Source organism: Ascaphus truei, chromosome 9 (genome assembly GCF_040206685.1).
Source record: "Ascaphus truei isolate aAscTru1 chromosome 9, aAscTru1.hap1, whole genome shotgun sequence".
NCBI lineage: Eukaryota > Metazoa > Chordata > Amphibia > Anura > Ascaphidae > Ascaphus > Ascaphus truei.
The window spans coordinates 56,763,821-56,788,003 of NC_134491.1; the positions used below are offsets into that span (position 1 = coordinate 56,763,821).

The 24,183-nt window shown below is 42.5% G+C and overlaps 1 protein-coding gene across 4 annotated transcripts in view; it reads left to right on the forward strand.

Moving 5' to 3' along the window:
* Positions 1 to 24,183, forward strand: part of CDC42BPB (CDC42 binding protein kinase beta) — a 69,833-nt gene that overhangs the window by 21,419 nt on the left and 24,231 nt on the right. For 2 of the 4 annotated variants that reach the window (XM_075615017.1, XM_075615019.1), the window contains exons 4-15: positions 652 to 747; positions 1,982 to 2,130; positions 5,006 to 5,099; positions 6,184 to 6,384; positions 9,535 to 9,783; positions 10,394 to 10,473; positions 11,674 to 11,840; positions 11,940 to 12,059; positions 18,268 to 18,401; positions 21,171 to 21,413; positions 22,228 to 22,362; positions 23,694 to 23,938. In XM_075615017.1, the coding sequence (XP_075471132.1) occupies positions 652 to 747; positions 1,982 to 2,130; positions 5,006 to 5,099; positions 6,184 to 6,384; positions 9,535 to 9,783; positions 10,394 to 10,473; positions 11,674 to 11,840; positions 11,940 to 12,059; positions 18,268 to 18,401; positions 21,171 to 21,413; positions 22,228 to 22,362; positions 23,694 to 23,938 (1,913 nt within the window). The remainder of the gene's footprint in view (positions 1 to 651; positions 748 to 1,981; positions 2,131 to 5,005; positions 5,100 to 6,183; positions 6,385 to 9,534; positions 9,784 to 10,393; positions 10,474 to 11,673; positions 11,841 to 11,939; positions 12,060 to 18,267; positions 18,402 to 21,170; positions 21,414 to 22,227; positions 22,363 to 23,693; positions 23,939 to 24,183) is intronic. The other 2 variants (XM_075615018.1, XM_075615020.1) reach the window with 1 other exon arrangement.

Here is a 24,183-nt window from a genome sequence, read left to right on the forward strand (position 1 = left end):
CAGCAATTAAAGAAATCAGTTGTGGGAAAACGATAAACATGTCAAATAGCTTCTATATACTATAAGTATTGTAATATATACCTTCTGTTTGGGCGGCAAAAGGTTTGTTGGGTATCAAAGCAGCCGACATAAGTTTAAATCCTATAATGTTGTTAGCATGCTCCTTTTAGTTTATTTATTTTTTTAATGATTTCCTGATGCCATGTTTTTTTCTCTAGCTTCTCAGGTTACCATGGTAACCTTTAGATGGCAAAAGCTCCAGGAGAGCTTCATTTTAACCTCCCGGACACATATTTCAAATGCTTATCTCCTGAGCAAAGAATTTTTAATTTAAAACAGCTTTGGAAAGGGCACAAAAAGTACTAAATATCTTGAAGTGCAAAAATAAAATGCAAATAAGTGCCATCTGCCCAGGCTGCTGCTTTACGTTTGAGTCCTGCTTTAATGTTAGGGAAAAAACGAACTAGACACATTTTAATTGCATTGCAACCACATGCGAGTTTGGTTCTTTGTTGAGACATTGGTGCTGTCTTTGTGGATTATACAGAGGAGGTTTTCCCACCAAAGTTTTATTGCAGTTAGTAAAACATTTTCCATTGGCTTCATATTAAATATAATCGATCTTCACTATATTTTCTTGTAACCCTGCAGACGGCCTGTTTCAGAGAAGAGCGAAATGTTTTGGTAAATGGGGATTGTCAGTGGATTACTACATTACACTACGCCTTCCAGGATGAGAACTACCTGGTACGTCGCTGCCTAGTTTTCTGGTTACCGAACCATTATTTATTTCTTTTCCAACTTCTTTTACATTAGAGGAACAATCCGCCCCAACTAACCTCCAATATTTTTTTTCTCCCGGATTGGTACCCGGGGGTCCCACAGTGCTATTCTCAGCTTTGGTGTCTGCCTGGTTGCTGAGATACTTACTGGTAAAGATACAGGTATTACTTCCTGGTTTTTAAAGAGGCGTTAAATAGCCATTCAATAGGATGCCACAACCAATGATGTTGCAGCTTCTTATTGGCCTGAGATTTGGTCACCATTTTGTTTCCCCTGGCGGAGATTTAAACCTGGTAACTTCACCGGTAAGTATGTCGGGAGTTGGGGTGGGGTTTCCCCTGAGCTAAAAATAGTGTAGTTAGGCTCCCTTACCCAACTTGTAAACATGGGGGGTAAAAAGATTAGGAGGAACTGCTCCTTTAATGCACTTTACCAATAGTTAATGATTTGAAAAGCAGTAATGACAGCCAGTAAGGATTTGCCTCTGCTGCCCCCCCCCCCCCCCCACACCCTTCACCCTTTAAATTCTCTTGTAATGCACTAACACTAACCTGCTAATGCCAAGGTCACCTAATGTGCCAGTTTTCTTATAACTAATACTATTCTCATTGGACTTCCATTGAGTTGCCTGCTGTAACCAGGGTTGCCACCTTCTACTGAAGGACAACCCGGGGAATTTTATTTTAAAAATGCCGAACTTACCTTCAGCGGCGTGTCCCGGCATCTTCCCCCTGCAACTCTTCTCGATATGACCGCGCGGAGTCATGTGGTGCTGCGTTGTCATGACGACGCTATGCGGCATGATGTAACAGTGTCTTGTTTTCATGGCAACGGATGTCGCGTAGCGTTCCCGTTGTCCTGGAACGAGGTGCCATTTGGCTCTGTGCGGCCGTATTGAGAACATTTGCAGGGTGAAGATGCCGGGAGACGCCGTCCACCCAGGGTTGCCGCCACCCGGAGGTTTATTAGGTAAACCCGTAGCCCGTAGGTACGAGGCCAAGACCCGTAGTCTCCGGGTGAAATCCGGAGTGGTGGCAACCCTGGCTGTAACATTCGTCACAAAAGGGGTTAGTGATAATTCTGCATTACTCTTTCTTTGCAGTAGATTGTCAAACCCTGCACTGTTAATAATAAAGCGAAAATGTGGAGGCTTCCATTCCCAAAAATTAACCAAAATGTTTTTCTCTTTCGCACAAAGTACTTGGTGATGGATTACTACGTAGGTGGGGACCTGTTGACACTTCTAAGTAAATTTGAAGACCGACTGCCTGAAGAAATGGCACGATTTTATCTTGCTGAAATGGTGCTTGCAATACATTCCATTCATCAGTTGCATTATGTGCACAGGTAACTGATCTACTCCCTCTTGTTCACTAGCTAAAACATTGTGGGCCATATTTAGTACGCTGTACTACCCGGTAAGGCACCTAGCACTGCTTAATAACACGCTAGTCTAGTGAATTAGCTTATAAGGATTCGTTCAGATCAGAATGTGCAGGGGGTACTCAACCCCAGTCCTCAAGACCCCCCCAACAGGTCAGGTTTTAAGGATATCCCTACTTCAGTACAGGGACTGCTGAAGCAGGGACTTTTTGATTCCCCTGTGCTGAAGCTGGGTTAGCCTGAAAACCTGACCTGTTGGGGGGTCTTGACAATTGGAGTTGAGAAACCCTGTCTTATGGGGTATCATTGGTTAGCAGATATAGCGCCTTTATGACCGGTTCACTTGGCTAGGTCCTTAAAACAGCAATGCGGTTTTTATTTTTTTATTACAGGCTTGAAGTAGATGGTCTCCGTAGCTAAATCCCATTAATTTCAGCTCCAGGGACCCCCTATTTTCCCAAGATACTTACCTCTGTAGGTGCTGCCGTTGGCTCTCTTCAGTTTAAATGTCTGGTCACGCGGGCCAATAGGAAGCCTGCAAGGGGGATGCAGTCACCGCTTCCTAAACGCGGGACAGTTATAACGCCGCCATTGCTAGGCACGCCGTTTCTCTGATTGCATAGATACCGGCACCCCCTACGGAGGGAAGTTTCTCTGGAAGCAGGGGGTCCCCGGAGCTGAAATTAACACAGTTCAGCTCCAAAGACCCCCTACCTGAATCCTTTAATAAAAAATAAAGTGAAAAACGCCTTCCAGCAGGGAAGGTTTAAAGTATCACTGCTTAGTAAATATGGCCCATAAAGTCTGCTAGCTGTTAGCCCACTGGAGTGTAAGTTCTCACGAGCAGGGCCCTCATTACCTCTCTGTATCTGTGCATGTTTTTGTGATATACCCCATTGTACCACGCTGCGGAATATGTTGGCACTTCACAAATAAGAATAACTTTACCAGCATAAACTGTGCTGTATACTTTGAATAATAGGCACAACAAATCCTATATCCACGTTTTTTCAATCGGTTTGATTGCCAGAGACACGTGGAGAGGAAGTAATCACAGAATCCGTTTGCACTTTTTTTTATTCCCCCTTGTGTAACTGGTATCTGCTTTAGATTCAAGTCTTACATCACTTCCATTAAGGAAAAAGATATAACTGTATAATAACATAGATTAAGAGTTTTCATGTTGAGTCACCGCCTGCAAAATATGCCCAAAACCTTTCTGTATGTCCAAATTACCTTTTACAGTAATGTTCACTGCAGATAGCAACTCCCACATGTCTAGTTACTTGGGAAAAAGCACTTCTAGACCATTTAGTCAATATTTGCATTAGCTGTCTTGTTTATTTTTATTTTTTGCAATGCCCGATTGGCTTAGTTACAGGTTTGTACGGTGACTGGTTAGCATTCACTACTGTGATGTAATCTTAAGGATTCTATTATATCTATTTATTCAACAGTAGCCAATTGGGGACCTACTTTGTTGTCGTGGCACTATCCTGTGAAGCAGCGGTGCGCAAAATGGGGGTGCGCGCCCCCTGGGGGGGTGGATTTTTCTGTGGGGGCATGGGCTGTTGCATGGGTCCCGCGCTCTTCCCCGAGGCATTAAAATTAAATGCCGGGGGGGAGAGGGGGGGATCGCGTGAGGCCTCTGCAATGCTATTACTTACCTTGACTCTGACGGCATCACTAGTGTCCATAGCAACGCAGCGTCAAATGACGCCGCGGGGTTGTGACGTGACATCACACGCGCCAAATGACGGCGCGGAGTTATGCGACGTCGCACACGTCAAATGACGCTGCGGGTCATGTGACGTCACATGACCCCGTGGCGTCATTTGACATCACATCAAGGTAAGGGAGGGGGCGCGAACACCAGTGGAGGGAAGGCAGGGGGACACCGCTGCAAAAGTTTGCACTCCCCAGCTGTGATGTGACCGTGAGAGTTTCTCCGTGTGGCAGTTACTCAAATTTCTACATTTTTGTGGTTTGTTTTTTTTAAATAAATGTTTTGATCCTTATTCTATATTAACGCTGTGTTCAAAACAATTTAATACAATTATAATCACTAGTAAATGTGCTGCTATAGGATTTAAAAAATAAAATAACCTTCCTTCCTATTGTGCAATGGGAGGAAACTGGGCAGGACAGGAAAGTGCTCTCCGTGCGGTTTTCTAGTCTGTTTTTTTTCCCTCCATATGGAAGTTTAAGGCTTTAGTAAACAGAGTTCGGAAGTGGCAGTGGCTCAAAATACCACTGCGTACAGGGAAAGTACTCCTAATACAAGGGATAGCCTGCTGGAAATGTTCCTTGTAGGTGAAGGAAATGTTTGTTACATGGTTTAGAACATGCTCTGGCAGTAAATGGATTAAATTAGCAAACCACAGATGGTTTTGTCTAACATGTCGTTTGAAGATCAATCTGTAGAACCCATGCTAGCAATTTTTAAAGGCACAAATCCTTTCGTATTACCATAAAACCAAGCTTTATAATAACTTTATTTCACATCGTACTTTTCTCCCAATGGAACTCAGCGTTTCATCATTAGAGTAAATTGCGCGGTAAACAGCACATAGGAATTGCACACAGTCCCATAAAAGCTAAATTAAGGGTGTTGCTTAATGGCAACTTTCCCCGCACACCTGAAGACATTATTGAAAGTGTTTAGCTTATGACAAAATGCGCTTAATATTCACTACTGTAAATTATAGGTTACATGTGAAACAAACGTACTTTTCTATGATGGCTTTTTAACAGCTTTGTTGCTGGCGTGATAGGCTCACCCAGCACTGAATGGTATAAAATGAATATGCTTAAAGCAGCTGTATCATTTTATCCATAGGGACATAAAGCCTGATAATGTTCTCTTGGACATGAATGGCCACATTCGCCTTGCAGATTTTGGATCATGTTTGAAGATGAATGATGATGGAACTGTAAGTATTGAATGTTTGTCTAAAAATCCGTATTTAGTCACGCTTTATAGATGTTTATAGTAATATGGTATGTATCAATTTTATGATGCTCATAATGTTTTTGTATTAAGGTCTGTGTGTGTGTGTATGTGTGTGTGTACACACGTACGTACGTGTACTCTTAGCAGGCTCAAACTCCAAACCCACTGCAGTGTGCGCATATATATGTATTTGTATCGATTTGGAGCGCCACTGGGTTAGTGACAACGCAGGGTAGTGCAAACTTTTAGTGTTGCGCCCCCCTGTCTATCTCCCCCCAGCTTACTTTCTTCCGCGTCAGATGACATGTGACGTCACGTAACCCACAGCGTCATTTGACGAGTGTCACGTCACATGGCGCCGCGGCGTCATTTGACAGCGCGTTGCCATGGCGACACAACACAAGCCGGCTGACGCAAGGTAAGTAAACAGTTGCAGGGGCCTCACGCGTTCCCCCGGCATTAATTTAAATGCCTGGGGGAAGAGCGCGGGGCCTCTGCAACTGCCCGTGACCCCCCTACAAAATCTCCTGCTCCCCCTGGGGGTCACGCCCCCAAGTTTGCGTACCGCTTACCTAACGTATACACAATAGTGTGTGTGTGTGTGTGTGTGTGTGTGTGTGTGTGTGTGTGTGTGTGTGTGTGTGTGTGTGTGTGTGTGTGTGTGTGTGTGTGTGATTTTCACTTCAAGGAAACAACTTGCTCCCTTATAAATATGTAAGCCCACGTTGACTAAGCAGTGCTATTTTTTAACAAGACCACTTCTGGTGCCAGAAAACACCTTCCGGACCATGTACTAGGCTGTAAGCTGTAGCTGTTTTCCAGTGCCTGAAGGGGTTTTATGGAACAGCAATGCTTGGTAAATATGGATCGTAGTACAGAATAATTTGCATATTTTAGAAATATTTGATTTTCCTTTTCTATTTAACAAACTAGCATTTCCTGCAAAAAAGTTTCTCTTGTTTTATTTAATTTTGAGGGGTTTTCCAGGAAGCCTCACTGTTTGAGTTATGATGTTTAATGCATGGAGACATGCCAATTGTGTTTCATTGTGTGTTTTTGTGTAGGTGCAGTCTTCAGTGGCCGTGGGAACTCCTGATTATATCTCCCCAGAGATCTTACAAGCGATGGAAGACGGAATGGGCAAATATGGCCCCGAGTGTGACTGGTGGTCTCTGGGAGTCTGCATGTATGAAATGCTGTACGGGGAAACGCCTTTCTACGCCGAGTCGCTTGTGGAAACCTATGGGAAGATCATGAATCATGAAGTGAGTAGGCTTCTGGCGGCCATGCATTGCATAATGCTAGCAGCAATAACCAGTTGCATTGCATCTGGACTACAAAATGTTCTAAATCAGGGGTGGCCAACTCCAGTCCTCAAGGGCCACCAACAGGTCAGGTTTTTAAGACATCCCGGCTTCAGCACAGGTGGCTCAATCAGTTTTTGATTGAGCCACTGAGCCACCTGTGCTGGAGCAGGGGTATCCTGAAAACCTGACCGGTTTGTGGCCCTTGAGGACTGGAGTTGACCACCCCTGACTTAAAGGGTTTAGATGTCCTGAAGCCCATATAAGGATACCTTTTGTGTATGGTAGACACAATTGAAATCTTAAATACAGGCCACACGTCCCTTGAGGACTGCAATTGGCCACTCCTATTCTAACGTGTAACTCAACTTGAGATGAATATTACTGCTCAACATAAAATGATCAGGGTTACTTTCGTTTTACTTGTTTTTTTGTACACTTGCTTATGTCCCTTTATGTCAGTCTCTGGGTCTGGGTTGGTGTCTGTTGAGGGGCCACCCTCCGGCGGGTTCCAGGGTCTTCTGTGGAATAAAGGTCTGGTTCCTGATGTCTTGCGGGCAGCACAGTCCCTCTGTGCTCAAAAGTTCCTTGTAGTTCAAGCAGGAGGCCTTTCTACCCGCCTGAGCCAGGTGGAGACTGGTTAATTGTCTCCGGCTACAATTAACCAGCTCCCTGCTGGATTCCTCAGACCAATACAGACTTTCTATTGATGCCCCTTTTAGACTGTGGTTAAGGCCCTGTTACACCATGGTACATCATGGGTTAATACCCCCCTGTCCCCCCCTTTAATTTGTAGAATAGTTGTGGTGCCAGATAGATGGCTTGCATTACTGCTTGATCCTAGAACAATATGCGATTGATTCATGTTCTTGATTATATATTGCCGGTTTTGTACTAATACATACGTAACATAAACAGCTGTCCTATAATACAAGGCTTCTTTCCAGTCCAGTTTTTAGCAAATGCTGTGACATTGGCTCCGTTACAGAATGCAGGCACACAGCTCTTTTCAATAAGTTACTAACCCTCCATTTCTGTTTGAATTCTTGGGCAAGATAGCACATATACAAACGCGCCAATGCCATAAATGTTTACATTTCCAGCAAGAGAGGTCATTTCTATGAGAACTTCCAGAGACTCGCTCAACCTCAAGTGCTTGTTTTTCTTTACACCGTCTCCTATTTGAATTTTGAGTTCCTGCAGATCATTTCCTTTAGGTTCTATGCGTACTATTAGCTCAGATGTACTCACTGAACATCTTTTTATACCTAAAAACAGGAGCGCATTTTTTTTGTTACAATTAACATTTATAATGATAAATGTGAGCAGATTGTGTGATAAGTACTGTATGTGAAATTAGTCAGTGAATTTTTAAGCTACTGTGTGTGACATGTCTTTAAAAAAATGTTACTTCCTCATTACAATACAAATCACATCTCATACTAGTTGATAATGTCATTAAAATTAATTTGTGGTTGTGATGTTTATGGTACGGAAATAGAACTTCTGACTCGGTGACTCGCGTGCATTACACGCCATTATACACGCCTTAAAGCAGCATTTCCTCTGGCCCATGTTTTGTTCTAATAAATGCAGCAGTTCCTTGCCTTTACGGCAATGCAATTATCGAAGCTACCGATCGATCGGCAAGGATCCTGCTTCCCAGGGCAAGCAATATGGCCGCCTGTTTTAAAAGAGGAAGTGCTGCGGCTTCCTAAAAGGGTTTCTGTAGCACCCTAAGGAAGCATAATACATTACAAAGGGTATAAAGAGCGGGGGGGAGGGAAATGCCGAACCGATTTAATACTACAGCTGATTTATTTAAAGAGAGAACACAGATTTGTGAATGAAATGCTGCTTTAAGCATACGTTTCTGGCCAATACCTTGCATTAGGTCGTATGATTGAAAACCATAAGATTATTATACGTTCCATTGAAGACCAGTTGTATCTATACTTTATCTCTTATCCAATCTCTAATTATTATTGGTCGTAAAGTAACTGGTAATTTCTGACTTTTTTTTTTGTTTGACCTTTTGTAGCGACCTTTATCCTTTCCATTGTAATCGATATTTGGTGTAATTGAATCGAACAGTACACAGGATTTACACTGTTTTACAGATCTCTTTAGCTCTAATTGTTTTAATTTATGTTAAACTAAACTCTTAATCAATGAATGGCTATTTTTATATAGTGCATTTAGATTTCACAATTTAATTAAGCGTATTTGTTATCTCTTATTTGGAATCATGTAGCACATGTATTGTCTTAGGGTATTAATGACAAGGTTTTGATAGGTTACACAATATCCTATTGGTGACCTGGCAGTAATAGCAAAATATTACTGGGTTCAGTGCCAAAATGAATTTTTACTCGTTTAAATATGATAAATACATGAGTGCAACAAGTATAAACACGGTATCAAACAGCAATGCTGACATGAGCAACAGAGATCAGAAGGAACATGCAACAATAAATGAAATCAAATTAAATAAACCATGATCTAAGAACCAAAACTGCAGATAATGTTCCGATCTATAAATTGTGCAACAGAAGTAGGGATGCTTATCCTATCCTTAAGGTGGTAGACAGCCAGTAGGTCCAAAAAGGAAAGTGTCCCAGCGGCTGTGGCTGAATAGCTGTAGAAAACAATAGGAGGAAAAGGGGAAAACAAAGGAAAAAGAGAGAGCAAAACAGAAACAGCAAACAAGGGAGGGCCGATGTTTTGAGGGAGAATAGCTGCCTTCTTCAAGCCCGTCACACATGGCACTTCCCTTTAAACTCCCTGGAGTGGAGAAAACGTCCCCAATAGCAAACGAGCAATAACCGCAAAACTTCGTCTGCATACACGATACTGTCCGACGCATCGGAGGAAGTTTTGCTGTTGCCGCTTGTGTATTTATCATATTTAAACAAGTTAAAAGAAATAAAGGTACAACAAGAATCCGTCAGAATGAATTTTGCGTGCTGAGAATATCCCCTGTTTATAGGGCTCCCGTTGCTTCACCCTTCTTGTATTATTGTGATTGTTCTATTAGGAGTGCTGTTTAACCTCTATAAATGTTGTATAAAACTTGTCTTCTTACTATCTAATGTATCCTCTTTGTTTTAGGAAAGATTTCAGTTCCCTTCCCATATTACGGATGTGTCCGAAACGGCCAAGGACCTCATCCAGCGGCTGATCTGCAGCAGGGACCGTCGGCTCGGACAGAACGGAATAGATGATTTTAAAACGCACCAATTTTTTGAAGGCATCAACTGGGAAAATATCCGAAGTCTGGAAGCACCTTACATTCCCGATGTCAGCAGCCCTTCAGACACGTCAAACTTTGACGTAGATGATGATATTCTTCGGAATCCTGTACGTTTTAACAAACATTTGTTTTAATGCCATGCTTTGTATGCAAAGACTCGTATAAACAACAATGGTACCTAAAGTTTAAAGCGACGTCACTTTTTTGCACTGTTTAATGAAGCTGTATAAGAACTGCGCTATAGATACATAATGAAAACAGAATACAAATGTCAGCCCATTTAAGGTCATGTCATAGTGCTTCTGTGCAGAACATATTGTCTGTGTTTCACCGTCCCTCAGCCTGAGCAACTCGGGAACGCACTGGGGCCCCCCCACGGGACCCCCCCACCCTGTTGAGAATGTGGTAGAAACAAGCAATTATGTAGCATTTTTATATTCTATTTGCTTTCCTACTGAAGCCCAAATAGCTGCTTAAAGAGGCGCGTAGGCCCTTATTCAATACAGTCAGAAAACTGACAATTAAATGGCTTCGAACTCCATTGAATAAAGTCCTTGAGCCAATAGTATTCTACACTACTAGGATTTGTATTATTTTGGGCTTTGAGTGCTTTCTTTTAGTTAATGTGTACTTTAAACCGTATTGTAGTATATTTTTCAGCAGATTTGGCTCTAAAAGCGAACTTATTTAGTATTGTTTTTTCTTTTTTATCTGCAGGAAATGGTTCCTCCGAGTTCACACAGTGGCTTTTCCGGCTTCCATTTACCATTTGTGGGTTTTACTTACACGACTGACAGGTAAACCCGTTTTATTCAATGTAACACTCGCTTCTATTTTACGGGACCTCCTTTAAAAAAAATAGACCTTATGTATTCCGTGCAGTAGTACAGCGAGTCCTCGCTTACCGACGTCCCGGTTTCCAACGGATGTCTTATCCGACGCCACATAAGGCCTTGGCCATGTTGCCTGCTTGCTGGCTGAAGCGCGCCGACGCGCGCTCCCGCTCAGCACTGCGCCCCTACAGCCGCAATTAGAGCGGCTTTAGTAGGGGCTCACCTGCGCTTCCGCGTGCTTGCGGAAGCACAGGTCTTAGGGGAACTTACGGCGAGCAGGACAAGCAACCGCAAGGCCTCAGCGCGCATCAGCACGCCAGCGGTAAGCATGTGCGAGGCCTAATGCCGTCCGCTTATCTGACAGTCACTGTTGCCGATTTAACATGGTATCTGACGGTTCGTTAACATACGGCGGTTTGCAGCACGCATTCCGTCGGATAAGCGAGGACCGCCTGTATTTCCGAAGAATGTTTAATGCTATGCTAAGTACAATTCTCACTGGGGTATAACACTGAAAGTAGCAAACAAAGGATTAGCCTGGTTTCAATAGGTCCAAATGTCAACAGGACTTGTTGTGGTTTTTTTTGTTTGTTTTTGTTTTTTTTTTTTAATCCAACATGTACGACTAAATGTCATCTGACGTCTGATGGAACTGAATTGAAATGTGGCTGCGTTATACCAACAGGTCAGGTTTTCAGGATATCCCTGAAAGCACAGGTGGCTTAATCAGTGGCTCAGTCGGGGATATCCTTATAACCTGACCTGTTGGTTGCCCTTGAGTTCTGCCACCCCTGGTATATCGCTTTGCAATGTGTTTCAGGCCCCTCAGGCAACCAAAGGGTTAAAGCAGCAATTCTAACTTTATTTTTTTTATTGTAAATATTACCTGCGCAAAAAAGCCCCCAGAAGCAGATCCACAATCCCCCAGCCTCCAGGACCCGCTCCCTCCCCCCTTCATCCTTCCCGCCCCAGTTACAAATATAGCTGTAGATTTTTGTGGCTGTTCCTGATGCACAAACTACAAAGGTCAACTGTGTAAGACCCTTAGTTTGTAGGTAATTAACCCCCCCCCCCCCCAAAAGCAAAATATTTCTCATCTAAAATTAAATACGTTTCAAAGTTTGACTTCTAGTGACTAATATACTGAGCGCTCTTGTCGTGCAGCTGTTTTTCTGACCGAGGTTCCTTAAAAGATTTCATACACACTAATGCTGTAACCAAAGACGAGGATGTACAGCGGGGTTTGGAGAACAGCCTTCAGATTGATGCTTATGAGAGAAGGATACGGCGGCTTGAGCAGGAAAAACTGGAATTGAATAGGAAATTACAAGGTTGGTCTTCGGTTTTCTCTTCGTTTAATGGGAGTGTGAATAGTCGTGGAGAGAAAAGTGTTTACATTTTTTTTTTGTAAATGTTTCTGGTTTCTTTAGAGTCCACACAAGCGGTTCAGTCTCTCCAAGGTTCCTCTCGCGCAACTGGAACCTTAACCAGAGATAAAGAAATCAGAAAACTAAATGAAGAAATTGAACGGTTAAAGAACAAAATATCAGGTATATTCTCTAATACAGATGTATGCTGTGCTGCACTAACAACACTCACGTGTGTGTGTCCCAACGAGAGTGCACATTATGGGGTTTTATGCCCCTCCTACGGCTTGGTTAGGGACTGCCTTTTGCTCAAACTTTAAAAAGCTCCTCCTTCCTTATTTTTTTGTTGTACCTGTAGATGTCCATCTTGTTCTCTTCTGGGGCTGCTCACAATTCCACCTTACCGTGTTCCCTCTCCCGAAGTCCCCCTGTTCACAAGCTGCTAGCCGCGGGAATGCAGGATGGTAGGTTGCCCGCCATCTGCAGACTGTGGCAAATCCAGCAGGATCTCCTGCTTGAAAAACAACCACCAATGGGTGGGGGAGCTATCCGGCACCATATGGCTCCCTACCTGTAGTTTGGGTCTTTGCGCCCGGAAATAACACCAGCTCATGCGCTGGAAGACCTTGCAGGGAGAATTTTGGTGCAAAATTAAATGGAGGCGATATGCCTCTAGGTGCCTGTAGCAGCCAATTACAGGTGCCTATCAGGCGAGGTACCTAGGAGCAGCATATAAGGTACCAGTATTGGCCACTGTTGCTGCACCTTGCTGACCTTTGTCGGCTGCTATTGGCTCACCTGATCATAAGAACAGAGTCTGGGGCCTTTGAACCTGTGTCCACTAGGCCTAGAAAGGCTAAGGCCAAAACTATGCATTGGGTTGCTTTATGTGAAGGGAAATTGCTCAGCAATAATTTCAAGAAAGTTTGTCCTGACTGTGTCAAAGGTATTGCATCTGTGGAAACTTCTCAGATAAATACTTTTTTTGTCATGGTTAAAATATTTAATCATGGAAACCTTTGAAACTGCCAGAATAGACACTAAGAGGCTATTCTGCAAGCGTTCCAGATCTCCTTCGGGGGACTCCGGTATATAAGGCAACATATACTATCACTGGAAGGAATACTCATCAGGGTTAGGGAAAATCAAGGAAATGCCCTATAACTTTAATGTGAATGCTGTAGATACATTAAAGGGATGACACAGGCTATGGACATTGGGGATGTGAAACAAGATCTCATCACAGACCGTGTCGTCTTTGGTCCACAAAAAAAGTAAGATAATTTATTGTCCAAGTTGTCATATGACATTGATGATGAATGGCGGAATCCTGATAAAAGGTTTTCTGCAACAATGTATTTTGAAAGGATGTACAGTATATTTTTTCTGTTCAGGGCACGAAGCTGCCAGAATTGCGCAACAAAGAATATGGTTCCTTCTAAGATCCAATGTATAGAAGGATGGAGGGCATGCTCAAGAAGCAATACTCCACTATTGGAGTAGCTAATAAAACTATGGTCTCCATAGCCTGTATGGCCCGTACTATGAAAATTTGGATTGTTGGGATAGAGGAGCTAGAAGCTGGAACCGATAGACCGAAAGTCCTCAAGGATTGTGTTTCCATTGAAGTATTTGATTTCATGTGTGACCCGTCATTTGATGCCATTAAGCTTACGGCCAGATCCACAGCCCTTGCGGTCTCTGCAAGAAGATCCGTATGGTTAAAATCGTGGCCAGTTGATGCTTCAATGAATAAGCTGGTCTCACTCCTTTTTACTGGTACCACTCTCTGTAGAGAGGTCTTAGACACTATTATTTCTAAGGCGTCTGGAGAAAAGTGTTTGCTACCTTAAGAGAAAAGAACAAGGGTTTTGTGATGTTTTTGTTTGGATAGGCAGTCCTTTCAGTATGCATGAGCCTACAAACCAGGAAAGGGATATCACAGGTGTGAATTTTCTTCAAATCGGCCAATGCAGGGTGAAGGAAGGAATAAGCCTGGAACCAGTAGAGCCTTTCCTAAGAGCCCCTCTTTCTGAAGCTCAACAGGTCCCGTCCCTGAAATAGTCAGTCACCTGTGGGGAAGAAGAATCTCGCTTTGCAGGCCAGTGGGTCATCATAACAGATTTATGGGTATTGCAGATCGTCAGGAATGTGTGTGAGTTTGACAGAATCAGCCAAAGAAACAGATTCTTGGAATTGAGCTCCCAGACAGCAGGCCATTCATTGATTGTGCTGGCAGAAGTGTTTTGACTAGCTCCTTGGGAGCAAGAACGGAGAAGGATTTATTCCAATCTTTTTATGTTCTCCAAGACTTCCGGGGGATTCCATCCTATCTTCAACCCGAAGCACATCAACCAGTATTTGAAGGTCAAGTCTTTCATAGGAATGGAATCCCCAAGATCCATAGTTCTAGCAGTCGTCATTGCTCATCTCAGAAAACTGGGCATTTCCATTCTTCCATATCTGGACGATCTGTTAATCCGAGCTCACTCTTCAAGAGGCATGATGACATGTGAAAACTGTTTTGTACATGCTACAAAACTAAGGATGGCTCATAAATTATAGGGGGATAAAAGGTTAGTGATGTCAGTTCTCACATATGGGCTGCCCTTCTGCGAGAATCCTTTGTCCAAGGAAGATGTTCCGCAACAGAGCTCTCTCCCAATAAATGACTGAGATCAGGGCAATAACTAATTATTTTTTCTCTCCTACAAAGGACGGCTCGTCAAAATATTTCAGACAATGCTACAGCAGTGGCTTAGTTGTCCAAACAAGGTGGTTCAAGGAGTTCACAGGCATTGAGAGAAGTCTCAAGAATCCTGAGTTGGGCTACAACAAAGCTTTGTATATCACAGGGAAATCTAATATCTTTGCAGATTTCTTAAGCCGTCAGAGAATCTATCCAGGAGAATGGTCTTTAAAGACCGGTATTCTACTACCTTGTCTCTAGATGGGGGTTACCTGCAATAGACCTCATGGCAACAGGAGCAAATACTAAAGTTGCCTGCAAGGCGCCATTTTTCAGAGTTCAGGATAAATTGTCATGTGTCCATTGCCTCCGATCCACCCCAAAGTAGTTTCTAGTTTTTGTGTGATCCAGGATGTCATTGTCACTTCATTTTGACCAAACCCCAATGGCCAGAAGAGGGGGTGGGGGTTATTGCCATTGTTTGTATGTTCAAAGCTTTGTCTCGCAGTCACAGAATTACAGAAAATCAGAAATTGTAGCTTTCTTTGGAACCAGGGTTATGCCGCTTAAATTTATTCCATTGCAAAATGGATTATTAAGCTGTGTGTCTAACAAGTCTAAACAGATAAACATCTTGAATGTCCTACAGTGGTTACGGCACATTCCACAAAAGCCATAGCAACCTCTTGGGCTGACAAAGCAGTTGATTCATCAGAAGATATTTGCAAAGCAGCAATGTGGTCCTCTCAACACGTTTCTGCGACATTACAAATTGAATGCGTCTTAACGCCCACCCTAAATAAGAAACTGCTTTGGACATCCCTATCATGCGCATACAGTGAATACACTTATGTGGAAACTTGTCAAGTAGACAGCAAGCAATTATCACTCTGACTTAAGAGGAGTTTACTGCATAAGACACATATCAGTCTTGGAATCATTTCAATCTATTTAGATATTAATCTGATGTTGATCATGCCCATTCGAGATTATGTTACAATCTAAATATTGTATTATATTTCTATCAGATCTCTCCGATCATAATTGTATCGTTTTTAAGCAATTATGTAAATTTTATCATGTATTTTATGTATACGGCTTAATTTGCCCAGTGCGCTCACTATGGCTAAATTCATAAGGCACATTATGCATTAACTTCCAATGAAAAGTAGCCAATAGAAACCACAGTGGAGCACTACTTAAGGCTTATAGCTCAACCCAGTGTCATACCCCCCCCAAGGAAGCTTGAAAAGCGTAACACAACGCGACCCTCACAGGCCACTGTAGCTTTTTCACTTGAGACGCATTGATCTGCTTTTTGCCTGCCTGATTCCTACACCCCAAGAAAAACCTGACAGGCGGGAGTTTTATCAAAGGAAGTCGTCCACAGGTCTGATCCCCAACCCCGGCTGTGCACGAACAGAGGAAGAGGAGACATTGCGACAAGACCCTTAACCATTTTCCAACGTGAAGGAGACAAAGGAACGGAGAAAAACCGCCTTTCTAAAGGAACGGAGAAAAAGCAGCAAAGCAGAATCCCATAGACCGGGGAAGCGCAAACTTTTAGAGCTGCGCCCCCTTGCCTGCTCCCCCTCGCTTTCGCGCCCCCCTCACCTCGCTCGGCGGCATCAAATGATGCCGTGGTCACGTGACCCTGTTACCATTGGGATGGCCATGTGACGTCACTCCGCACGACACCGCTGCATCACACCAATGCATCTGAACCCTGGTAAGTTTGTTGCAGAGGCCTCACGCGATCCCTCGGCATTTAATTTTAATCCCTCGGGGAAGAGCGCAGGGCCTCAGCAAGCGTCCGCAACCCCCACTTTGCGCACCGCTGCCTTAGACCTTCGGTCAATGCAGACCAGAAGGAGGGAAGAACATAGCGGCTGCAGGCTAGATAGCCCCATCTGCTAATGCTCATGTGATTACTTACGCCTGTGAGTGTATTTTTTACCAGTTATTTTATTAAAACGTATCCTGCCATGGAATTTTCCTCTTCTTTTGTGGAACTATATAACTTCTAACATACTGGTCAGTTGGGAGCCTATGGGGTCACCCATTTAGCCTATGCATATATAATATATAGCAGTAGAATCTGACTAAGTGGGAAGCTACACCAATTAACCCCAGAGTGGACCAGATTCTGTGTTAACATCTCTAACACTTAATTCTTATTATCAAGACTATCGCTATCAAGAGGCCCCTGAACAAGACCTCTTGTATACATTTATATACGTACTATTTTTTGATCTATTGGTAGGGTTACAACTCTCAATATTTGCTTACTTGAGAGCTCAGGAGATCACCCACTCAGTCCACGCATATTACAGTTAGCAATTCAACCTGACTGAGTAGGAAGTATAAATTACTAGCCCCAGAGTGAAAAAGGTTGGAGTTAATTAACCCTGAAAAGCACCAACCTAGACTAAGAGAAACTCATGTTTGTTCCTTAAAAGGAACAGTTTGTGTCACTAACATTAGTGATTTCAATACCCCTTAGGAACTTGAAAGAACCTTAAAACCTGTGTGTGCATTATTATACTATCACATATATTTTTTCTGTCTTCCACATATCTTTATGATGTACAGGCATACCCCGCATTAACGTACGCAATGGGACCGGAGCATGTATGTAAAGCGAAAATGTACTTAAAGTGAAGTACTACATTTTTCCCACTTATTGATGCATGTACTGTACTGCAATCGTCATATACGTGCATAACTGAGGTAAAAAACGCATTTGTAACAGGCACTATAGTCTCCCCGCTTGCGCACAGCTTCGGTACATGTAGGGAACCAGTATTGCTGTTCAGGACATGCTGACAGGCGCATGCGTGAGCTGCCGTTTGCCTGTTGGGCGATATGTACTTACTCGCGAGTGTACTTAAAGTGAGTGTCCTTAAACCGGGGTATGCCTGTACTGAGACTACGCGCCAGAGGACACCGCCTTCTTTCTCATTGTTATGGGGGCGATGGAGAATGGAATGTATTTCTTACCATTATTTGTCTTCATATCCCATGACCGTGCACAATTTCCCATCCCGAAGAGATTTTAATTGGGTTTTCTTTTTTGTGCTCTGTGACGTACTAGTGTTTTTTTTTTGTTTTTTTTTGTTTGTTTTTTTGCAAAGCCTGTATCTGTGCTTAACGTATAACTGCGTCTCTAAGGAATGAGGTAAAGGGAACAAATCCTCAATACCCTCAAGAAATCCTTAAGGTTATTTATCTTGTAGCTTTTAAAGGAAGGTGCATGTCTCCGAGTGTGGCCACACAACACAACAATCAGAACAAATAGAACAAGAGGCAGCGCACTACCAAAGTAACACTCGCGATTCTAGTATTATCATTCTCTCAAACCATATTCAACAGCTCTCATTTGTAGGGGAAATCTGGGCATCGCCTTCCTGAGGAAAGGCCCATTGCGGGCCTGAAACGTCGCCTTTGGGATGCCTGGTTTGCTTCCCTTGAAATAAAGGCAACCTATTTTTCACTACAAACTGGTGCTGAATATGGTCTGAGAGAATAACATACTACACTCCTGAAAGTTACTTTGCTACTCTCGGTAGTGTTCTGAAGGAAGGAGGAGCCTGTTTAAAGTTTTGCAAAACACACACACACACACACACACACACACTGTGTGCATACATATTTAATATAGCAGAAGTGAAAATCCCAATTGTTTGTGGGTTTTTTTTTTAGATTCAAATCGAATAGAACGGCAGCTGGAGGATGCAGTTTCCTTTCGACAGCAACATGAGGATTCCACGAGCAAGATTAAAGCACTGGAAAAGCAATATAGAACTCAGAAGCAAGAGAGGGATGACATTCAGAAGGTAGGACACAGCACTGATGTGGTAAACATTTTACTAATGTAATTGAAGAATGCATTCGTGCTGCAGAATGTATTGTCTGTTCTTTTTTTTCAAACTGTTGGATATGTTTTTACATAAAACAAAAATTGATCAGTATCCCAAATATATGCAACATATTCCAAAATAAGCAAGGAAAAGAAAATAGGGTGTTAGGACAGTGACCTAATTGGAATAGTGTGTGCAAGCTTCCCGTCAAATGTGTTGTACAGAAACAGTGTCCTAAGGATGACTCAAACTTAACCCTCAACCCACCCCCCAGGTTCCCCAAATATTTACCAGTGACTTACCAAACTTAAACCTCCCTCTGGGGAAAGAAAATGGCTTCCAAATTTTGGGCCAGTAGGAAGCTTCCATATCATCGATTGTGGCTTCCAATTGATGTCCATTGAAATCCCCATTAAAAACCACAATGTAATACAGCAAACTTCACCAGTAATTATCTCGTAAACATTGTGGTCCCCCACCCCCCACCACCCCCCCCCCCCCCTGCTCTAACCGAGCTGATAATAGTGCAATTCAGCTCTTGAGAAACCCCCGAGTTTGAATCCTATTTTTAAAAAATAGGGTGGTTAACTCAATGAAGTCGAAAAATCATTATACAAATGTATCAATCATTTCAAAGGAGTTAGATATTTATACATGTCAATATGTGCTTGGTTTTTGTAGTTGGCAGATAAGGCCATAGACTTTCTTTGGTTGGAATGTCTCCCAGTGATGTCATCGCAGGAATCCTTACACCGATTCCTTGTACTAATGACATCATTGGGATAGTTCCCAACCACAGGATTTCTCGGGCAATACCTGTGCTGTTGTGGTTTAAATAATAATTAAAAAAAAAAAAGGGAAGCACAGACTGGATATGAATTGCCTTCACATTTACTTAACAATTATTCAATTGCAAGTATGTTTTGTAATGTTTTATTTTAGATTGAAAGATATGAATGTAATCTAAATGTTTGCGTGTCAGTTAATTTCTAGATTGGGACTTCAGTATTGTGTGGTTATAAAAAAAAGTAAATGAACATTGGTTAGCTTGTTTGTTCTGAGATTTTGGGTAAAAGTTTAAACAATAACAACACAATTGTATACATTTTTAATGTCATTTATAAAATGGAACCCCATTAATTTAAGACTGTAATAATGAACCCAGCAGAAATTTAGGAATCTATATATGGGTGGCTGCATCACAGCCCCTGATTCACCACGGTCTGCATGGCTTTAACGTGTCTCACCTCCTAGTCAAATTTAATGAGAGTCGAGGCATACGAAAGCTTAGCACCCCTTGGTGAATATGGGCCAAAGTGAGTAATCCCTCACCCTGCAAGTGTTTCCTGCTGAGAAGCCTGAAAAAGCTACAACCCCGGTCTCCCCGCTTCCCTCTTCAGCAACACTGTTTATAGTCCATGTTTCACAGCCTGTGACGGCAGAGATACTGCACGTGTAGTTCCCACCTTGTGATTTACATTGTCTCGCTCAGTACATCCTGTGCATTTGCACCTCTGTCCTACCTTAATATTGCATCACACACTAGTTGGCCTGAATTTGGCTGGCCTGATTGCAAAACCTTTTTCATGACTGTTTGCCCAGCTTTCCTCTCCTTCCCGCCGACGTACTCTGTGCTGTCTCTGCCTTTTGTCACCCCCAGCGGTGAACTTTGTGTTTTTGTCATGTCTCTGGCAAATAAATCTCCAGAAAGGAATATTGCTCAATATATATCGTTTTTATATGCGGAAATCTGCTGATTATTTCTGAGGCATGCTTTTAAATGTTTCTCTCTCCATTCACCGTGCTGTGGTTTTATTACCCATTCCAGAGGATTAACCCCTTCCTTGTCTCTCGTTCAAAACCTTGCACAAATGATGTATTCTTTGTTTTTTACTACGTTGAAGGGTTGTATTTCTTTTAGTATGTATACTTTGTATTCAGTAGAAGAACCAGCTCTTTACTGAAACCGTGGAGAAATCGGGTTGTTGTGGGAAATAAAACGGTTTCAAATATATTTGCAAATTGTATTTGTCCTCCTTTGTAGATTACGTTTTTCTCCATGAAAATATCAAAGCCCTATTCATAAAACAGCTCTCTCTTTTTTTTTTTTAAGCCGTTATTGGCATGTTCACGTGCCATGTAGCTCAATCATGCGCGGTTTGTTCTACTGAAGAGGGCAGTACTGGTTGGGAAAACCCAGGGCATGCCGCTAACATCTGTTCTGCCTGTTACAGGGGTGGCCAACTCCAGTCCTCAAGGGCCACCAACAGGTTAGGTTTTAAGGATATTGTAGACTGAGCCACTGATTGAGCCACCTGTGCTGAAGCAGGGATATCCTTAAAACCTGAGCTGTTGGTGGCCCTTGAGGACTAGAGTTGGCCACTCCTGCTCTAGATAATGATGACATCGGTAACAAATATGAGCAGTCTGTTCCTTAGTTTACAGATTATCTAGTAAAAAAATACGCAAGTCATTTTAACCCAACTGCAATTATTGTAATGACTCGTTGCTGAAAACACCAATGCACAAAACCATCTCCGATTTCAAAGAGAATGTCAGTCATTACCTCCAGCAGGTCAAGAATAAAGTGCTTTACGTGCAGAAAATGTGCGTGCTCGTTACGATATGTAAAAAAGGCCTCAACTTGATTCTGTCCATGTATTCAATCTAGTGATATATAGGCTTGTATTTTAGCCGTATCAAATTCTGCACATTTTAAGTCCTATTCTTTTATCTCCACTAAAGCTGCTGGTTGAAGCTCAGGAAAGGTTAAAGTCACAGACCAAAGAGCTGAAGGATGCCCATCAACAAAGAAAACTAGCGCTGCAAGAGTTCTCCGACCTCAACGAAAAGACGGCCGAGCTACGCTCCCAGAAACAGCGGCTGACCCGGCAGCTCCGGGACAAAGAGGAAGAGGTGGAAGTGGTGATGCAAAAAATTGATTCCATGCGCCAGGAAATCCGCAAATCGGAGAAAGCCAGAAAAGAGGTAGCCCTCGCGACCATGTAAAAATAAACTACAATTCGTTTTTATTTTACCATCTATGTCAGGCGTGACCAACTCCAGTCCTAAAGGGCCAGCAACAGGTCTGGTTTTCAGGATATCCCTGCTTTAGCACAGGTGACTCAATCAGTTGCTCAGTCGTTATGAGTGAGCCACCTGTGCTGAAGCAGAGAGATGCCGAAAACCTGTCCTGTTGGTGGCCCTTGAAGACTGGAGTTGGCCAACCCTGTTCTATGTGATATATAAATGTTGTCACATCTGAGTTAATAGTTAAACATGTCATTTTAAAAGTCAGGTTCCCATTGAAGTGTAAGTGGTGCAACTAGCCTACTAGATAGCGGCTATTAATCCTTGTAGTCGTAGTCATACTGTACAAGCCTTACCTTTCAAAATGTGATAAGTGTTTCAAAATACAACATGCGTACAAAGACGGTTATTGGCTTTAAGCGATGTTTACATTATAAATGTAATGTTATTTAGCTGGTTACCAGTTATGGTTTGCAACGACACCTCTAGATCTTGACATCCTGTGCATTCTTGATGCGGTTGGGATGGTTATGTGGACAGTGTTTTTTAGTTGTGCAATATTTTCAGAGATCACTAATGCCGAACACTTTTGGAATGTATGTAGCTTTACAAAGCAATTCATGCTTTGAGGTTCTGAAGCTTTAATGTCCAGGGATGTGTAGGCAGAAAATGCTAGGATTTAAAAAAAAAAAAAAAAAAAGTTGTTTTTTCTTACCTGTAATTTGCAATGAAGTTCCAAAACGAATAATGAAGATATTTGTTCTGGTGACAGTTGGAAGCTCAGCTTGAAGATGTCGCAGCGGAGGCATCAAAGGAACGCAAATTGCGAGAACATAGTGACATTTTCTCCAAGCAGTTGGAAAGTGAACTGGAAGCGCTCAAGGTTAGAACCACCCAATACGGAGGGGTAATGTTCTGTCATTTTCTATTGTTTAGTTTTGTAATCTTAACCTTTCTCACATGGTAATCAGTCCGATTTTCCTCTTTGTGCAATATGATTCATCCCTTGAACAGGAAAGAGTTATAATTGTGTACAGATAACCATCTATATATGTACATAATTTAGAATGTGTGACAATTTATATTACACTTCAGCTTCCCCTATAATGGGATTGCAATTTTAATTAAGACACATTCTGCATTATTTTTCTCTGCAGCAGGATTTGAATCCCTCATCTTGCCTATAATTGGGTGTTTTAGAAAAAGTATTTTCCAAAAGCCTGCCCTTTTTGTCATTAATTTTTTCCTTTTCTCTTTCTTCTAAAACGAATACAGTGCTAAAAATGATATAATTTCGTGTCCCAATACATTCCTGTCCTTATGAGCTTTACATGCTGATTTTATTGCTCAAACAATGGTGTAATGAAGGGATCCTGCAGAGCTCACACGGGGCTGGCCCACGTAACTCCTGAACCATGTTCTCCAGTCTGATGATATTGAACTTGATGGAGTTCTCTATAGAAGTTACCAATGTGCTCAGAGAAGTTAATTTTATACTTCCTTGTTTCCCAATCTCTCTTTGCTTACGTTATCATTCTTCATCTAGCAATCCCCATAGTCTCTCCTCTTTACTGCTTGCATTATTTAATACTACACAATATTTGTCCTTGTGAGCACAGTGTTCCCCAGGAATCATCAACTTAGTAGAACAGTGTGGCCCCGCAGTTTACTTTCGGTGGACAATGTTGCTGTGAATGGTGGCCGCCGTGCGCATGTTAGATTGCAGAGTATGAGAATCTGAGCTTTAAAGGTCTAACAAAGAATCCCTATTCCAGGGGAACGCCAACGCCAGTCATCAAGGGCCACCAACGGGTCAGGTTTAAAGGATATCCCTACTTCGGTACAGGTGGGTCAATCAATGGCTCAGTTATAATGACTGACTGAGCAACTGATTGAGGCACCTGTGCTGAAGCAGGGATATCCCTAATACCTGGCCTGTTGGTGGCCCTTGAGGACTGGAGATGGCCACCCCTTCGCCTATTCCAATTCTCCTCTGGTTTGTTGAATACAATTCTCAAACAAATATAGTTCTGATGCTTGCAGTAGTGGGTGAGTTGGTGATATATCTCACAGTGGCCAAGATACACAAAGGGGTGCTAAACCTTGGCACCCTTTCGTTGATCTGGGCCAGTATAAACAGGGCGACATAGTTGCACTTACCTATAGCTCGTACTCTGACCAGCAATCTAACCATTTTCAGCCTGCACTGCCATAGTAAATCTGTTATCCAATTTGCAGTTAAAACAGGGCGTCCGCATACCCGGAGCCACATTGGAGCATCAGCAAGAGCTCTCGAGAGTAAAAGCTGAGCTGGAGAAGAAGATTTTGTATTTTGAAGAGGAATTGTTGAGACGCGAAACATCTCATTCCTTAGACATCAAAAACATAAAGAAGGGAATACATGACTCAGAAAGCCAGCAGTTGGCCTTACAGAAGGAAGTCCTGATGCTGAAAGATAAACTAGAGAAGGCACGGCGAGAGCGGTAAGTGTGATGGATAACAACTACAACTCAACCCCCTTATAACGCTGCGCTTGGGGTCCAAAACATCACATCGCGTTAGAAATAATGTACAACTGCATGCATTGTATAATAAAGTATTTAAGATACCAATAATTGTGTTGTAAAGTATTCATAAATACGAAAATTGGGAGCCGCGCTTGCATCGCGTTAGAAGCGGATTCGCGTTGTAACGGATCGCGCTATAACTGGGTTGAGCTGTATTTTCT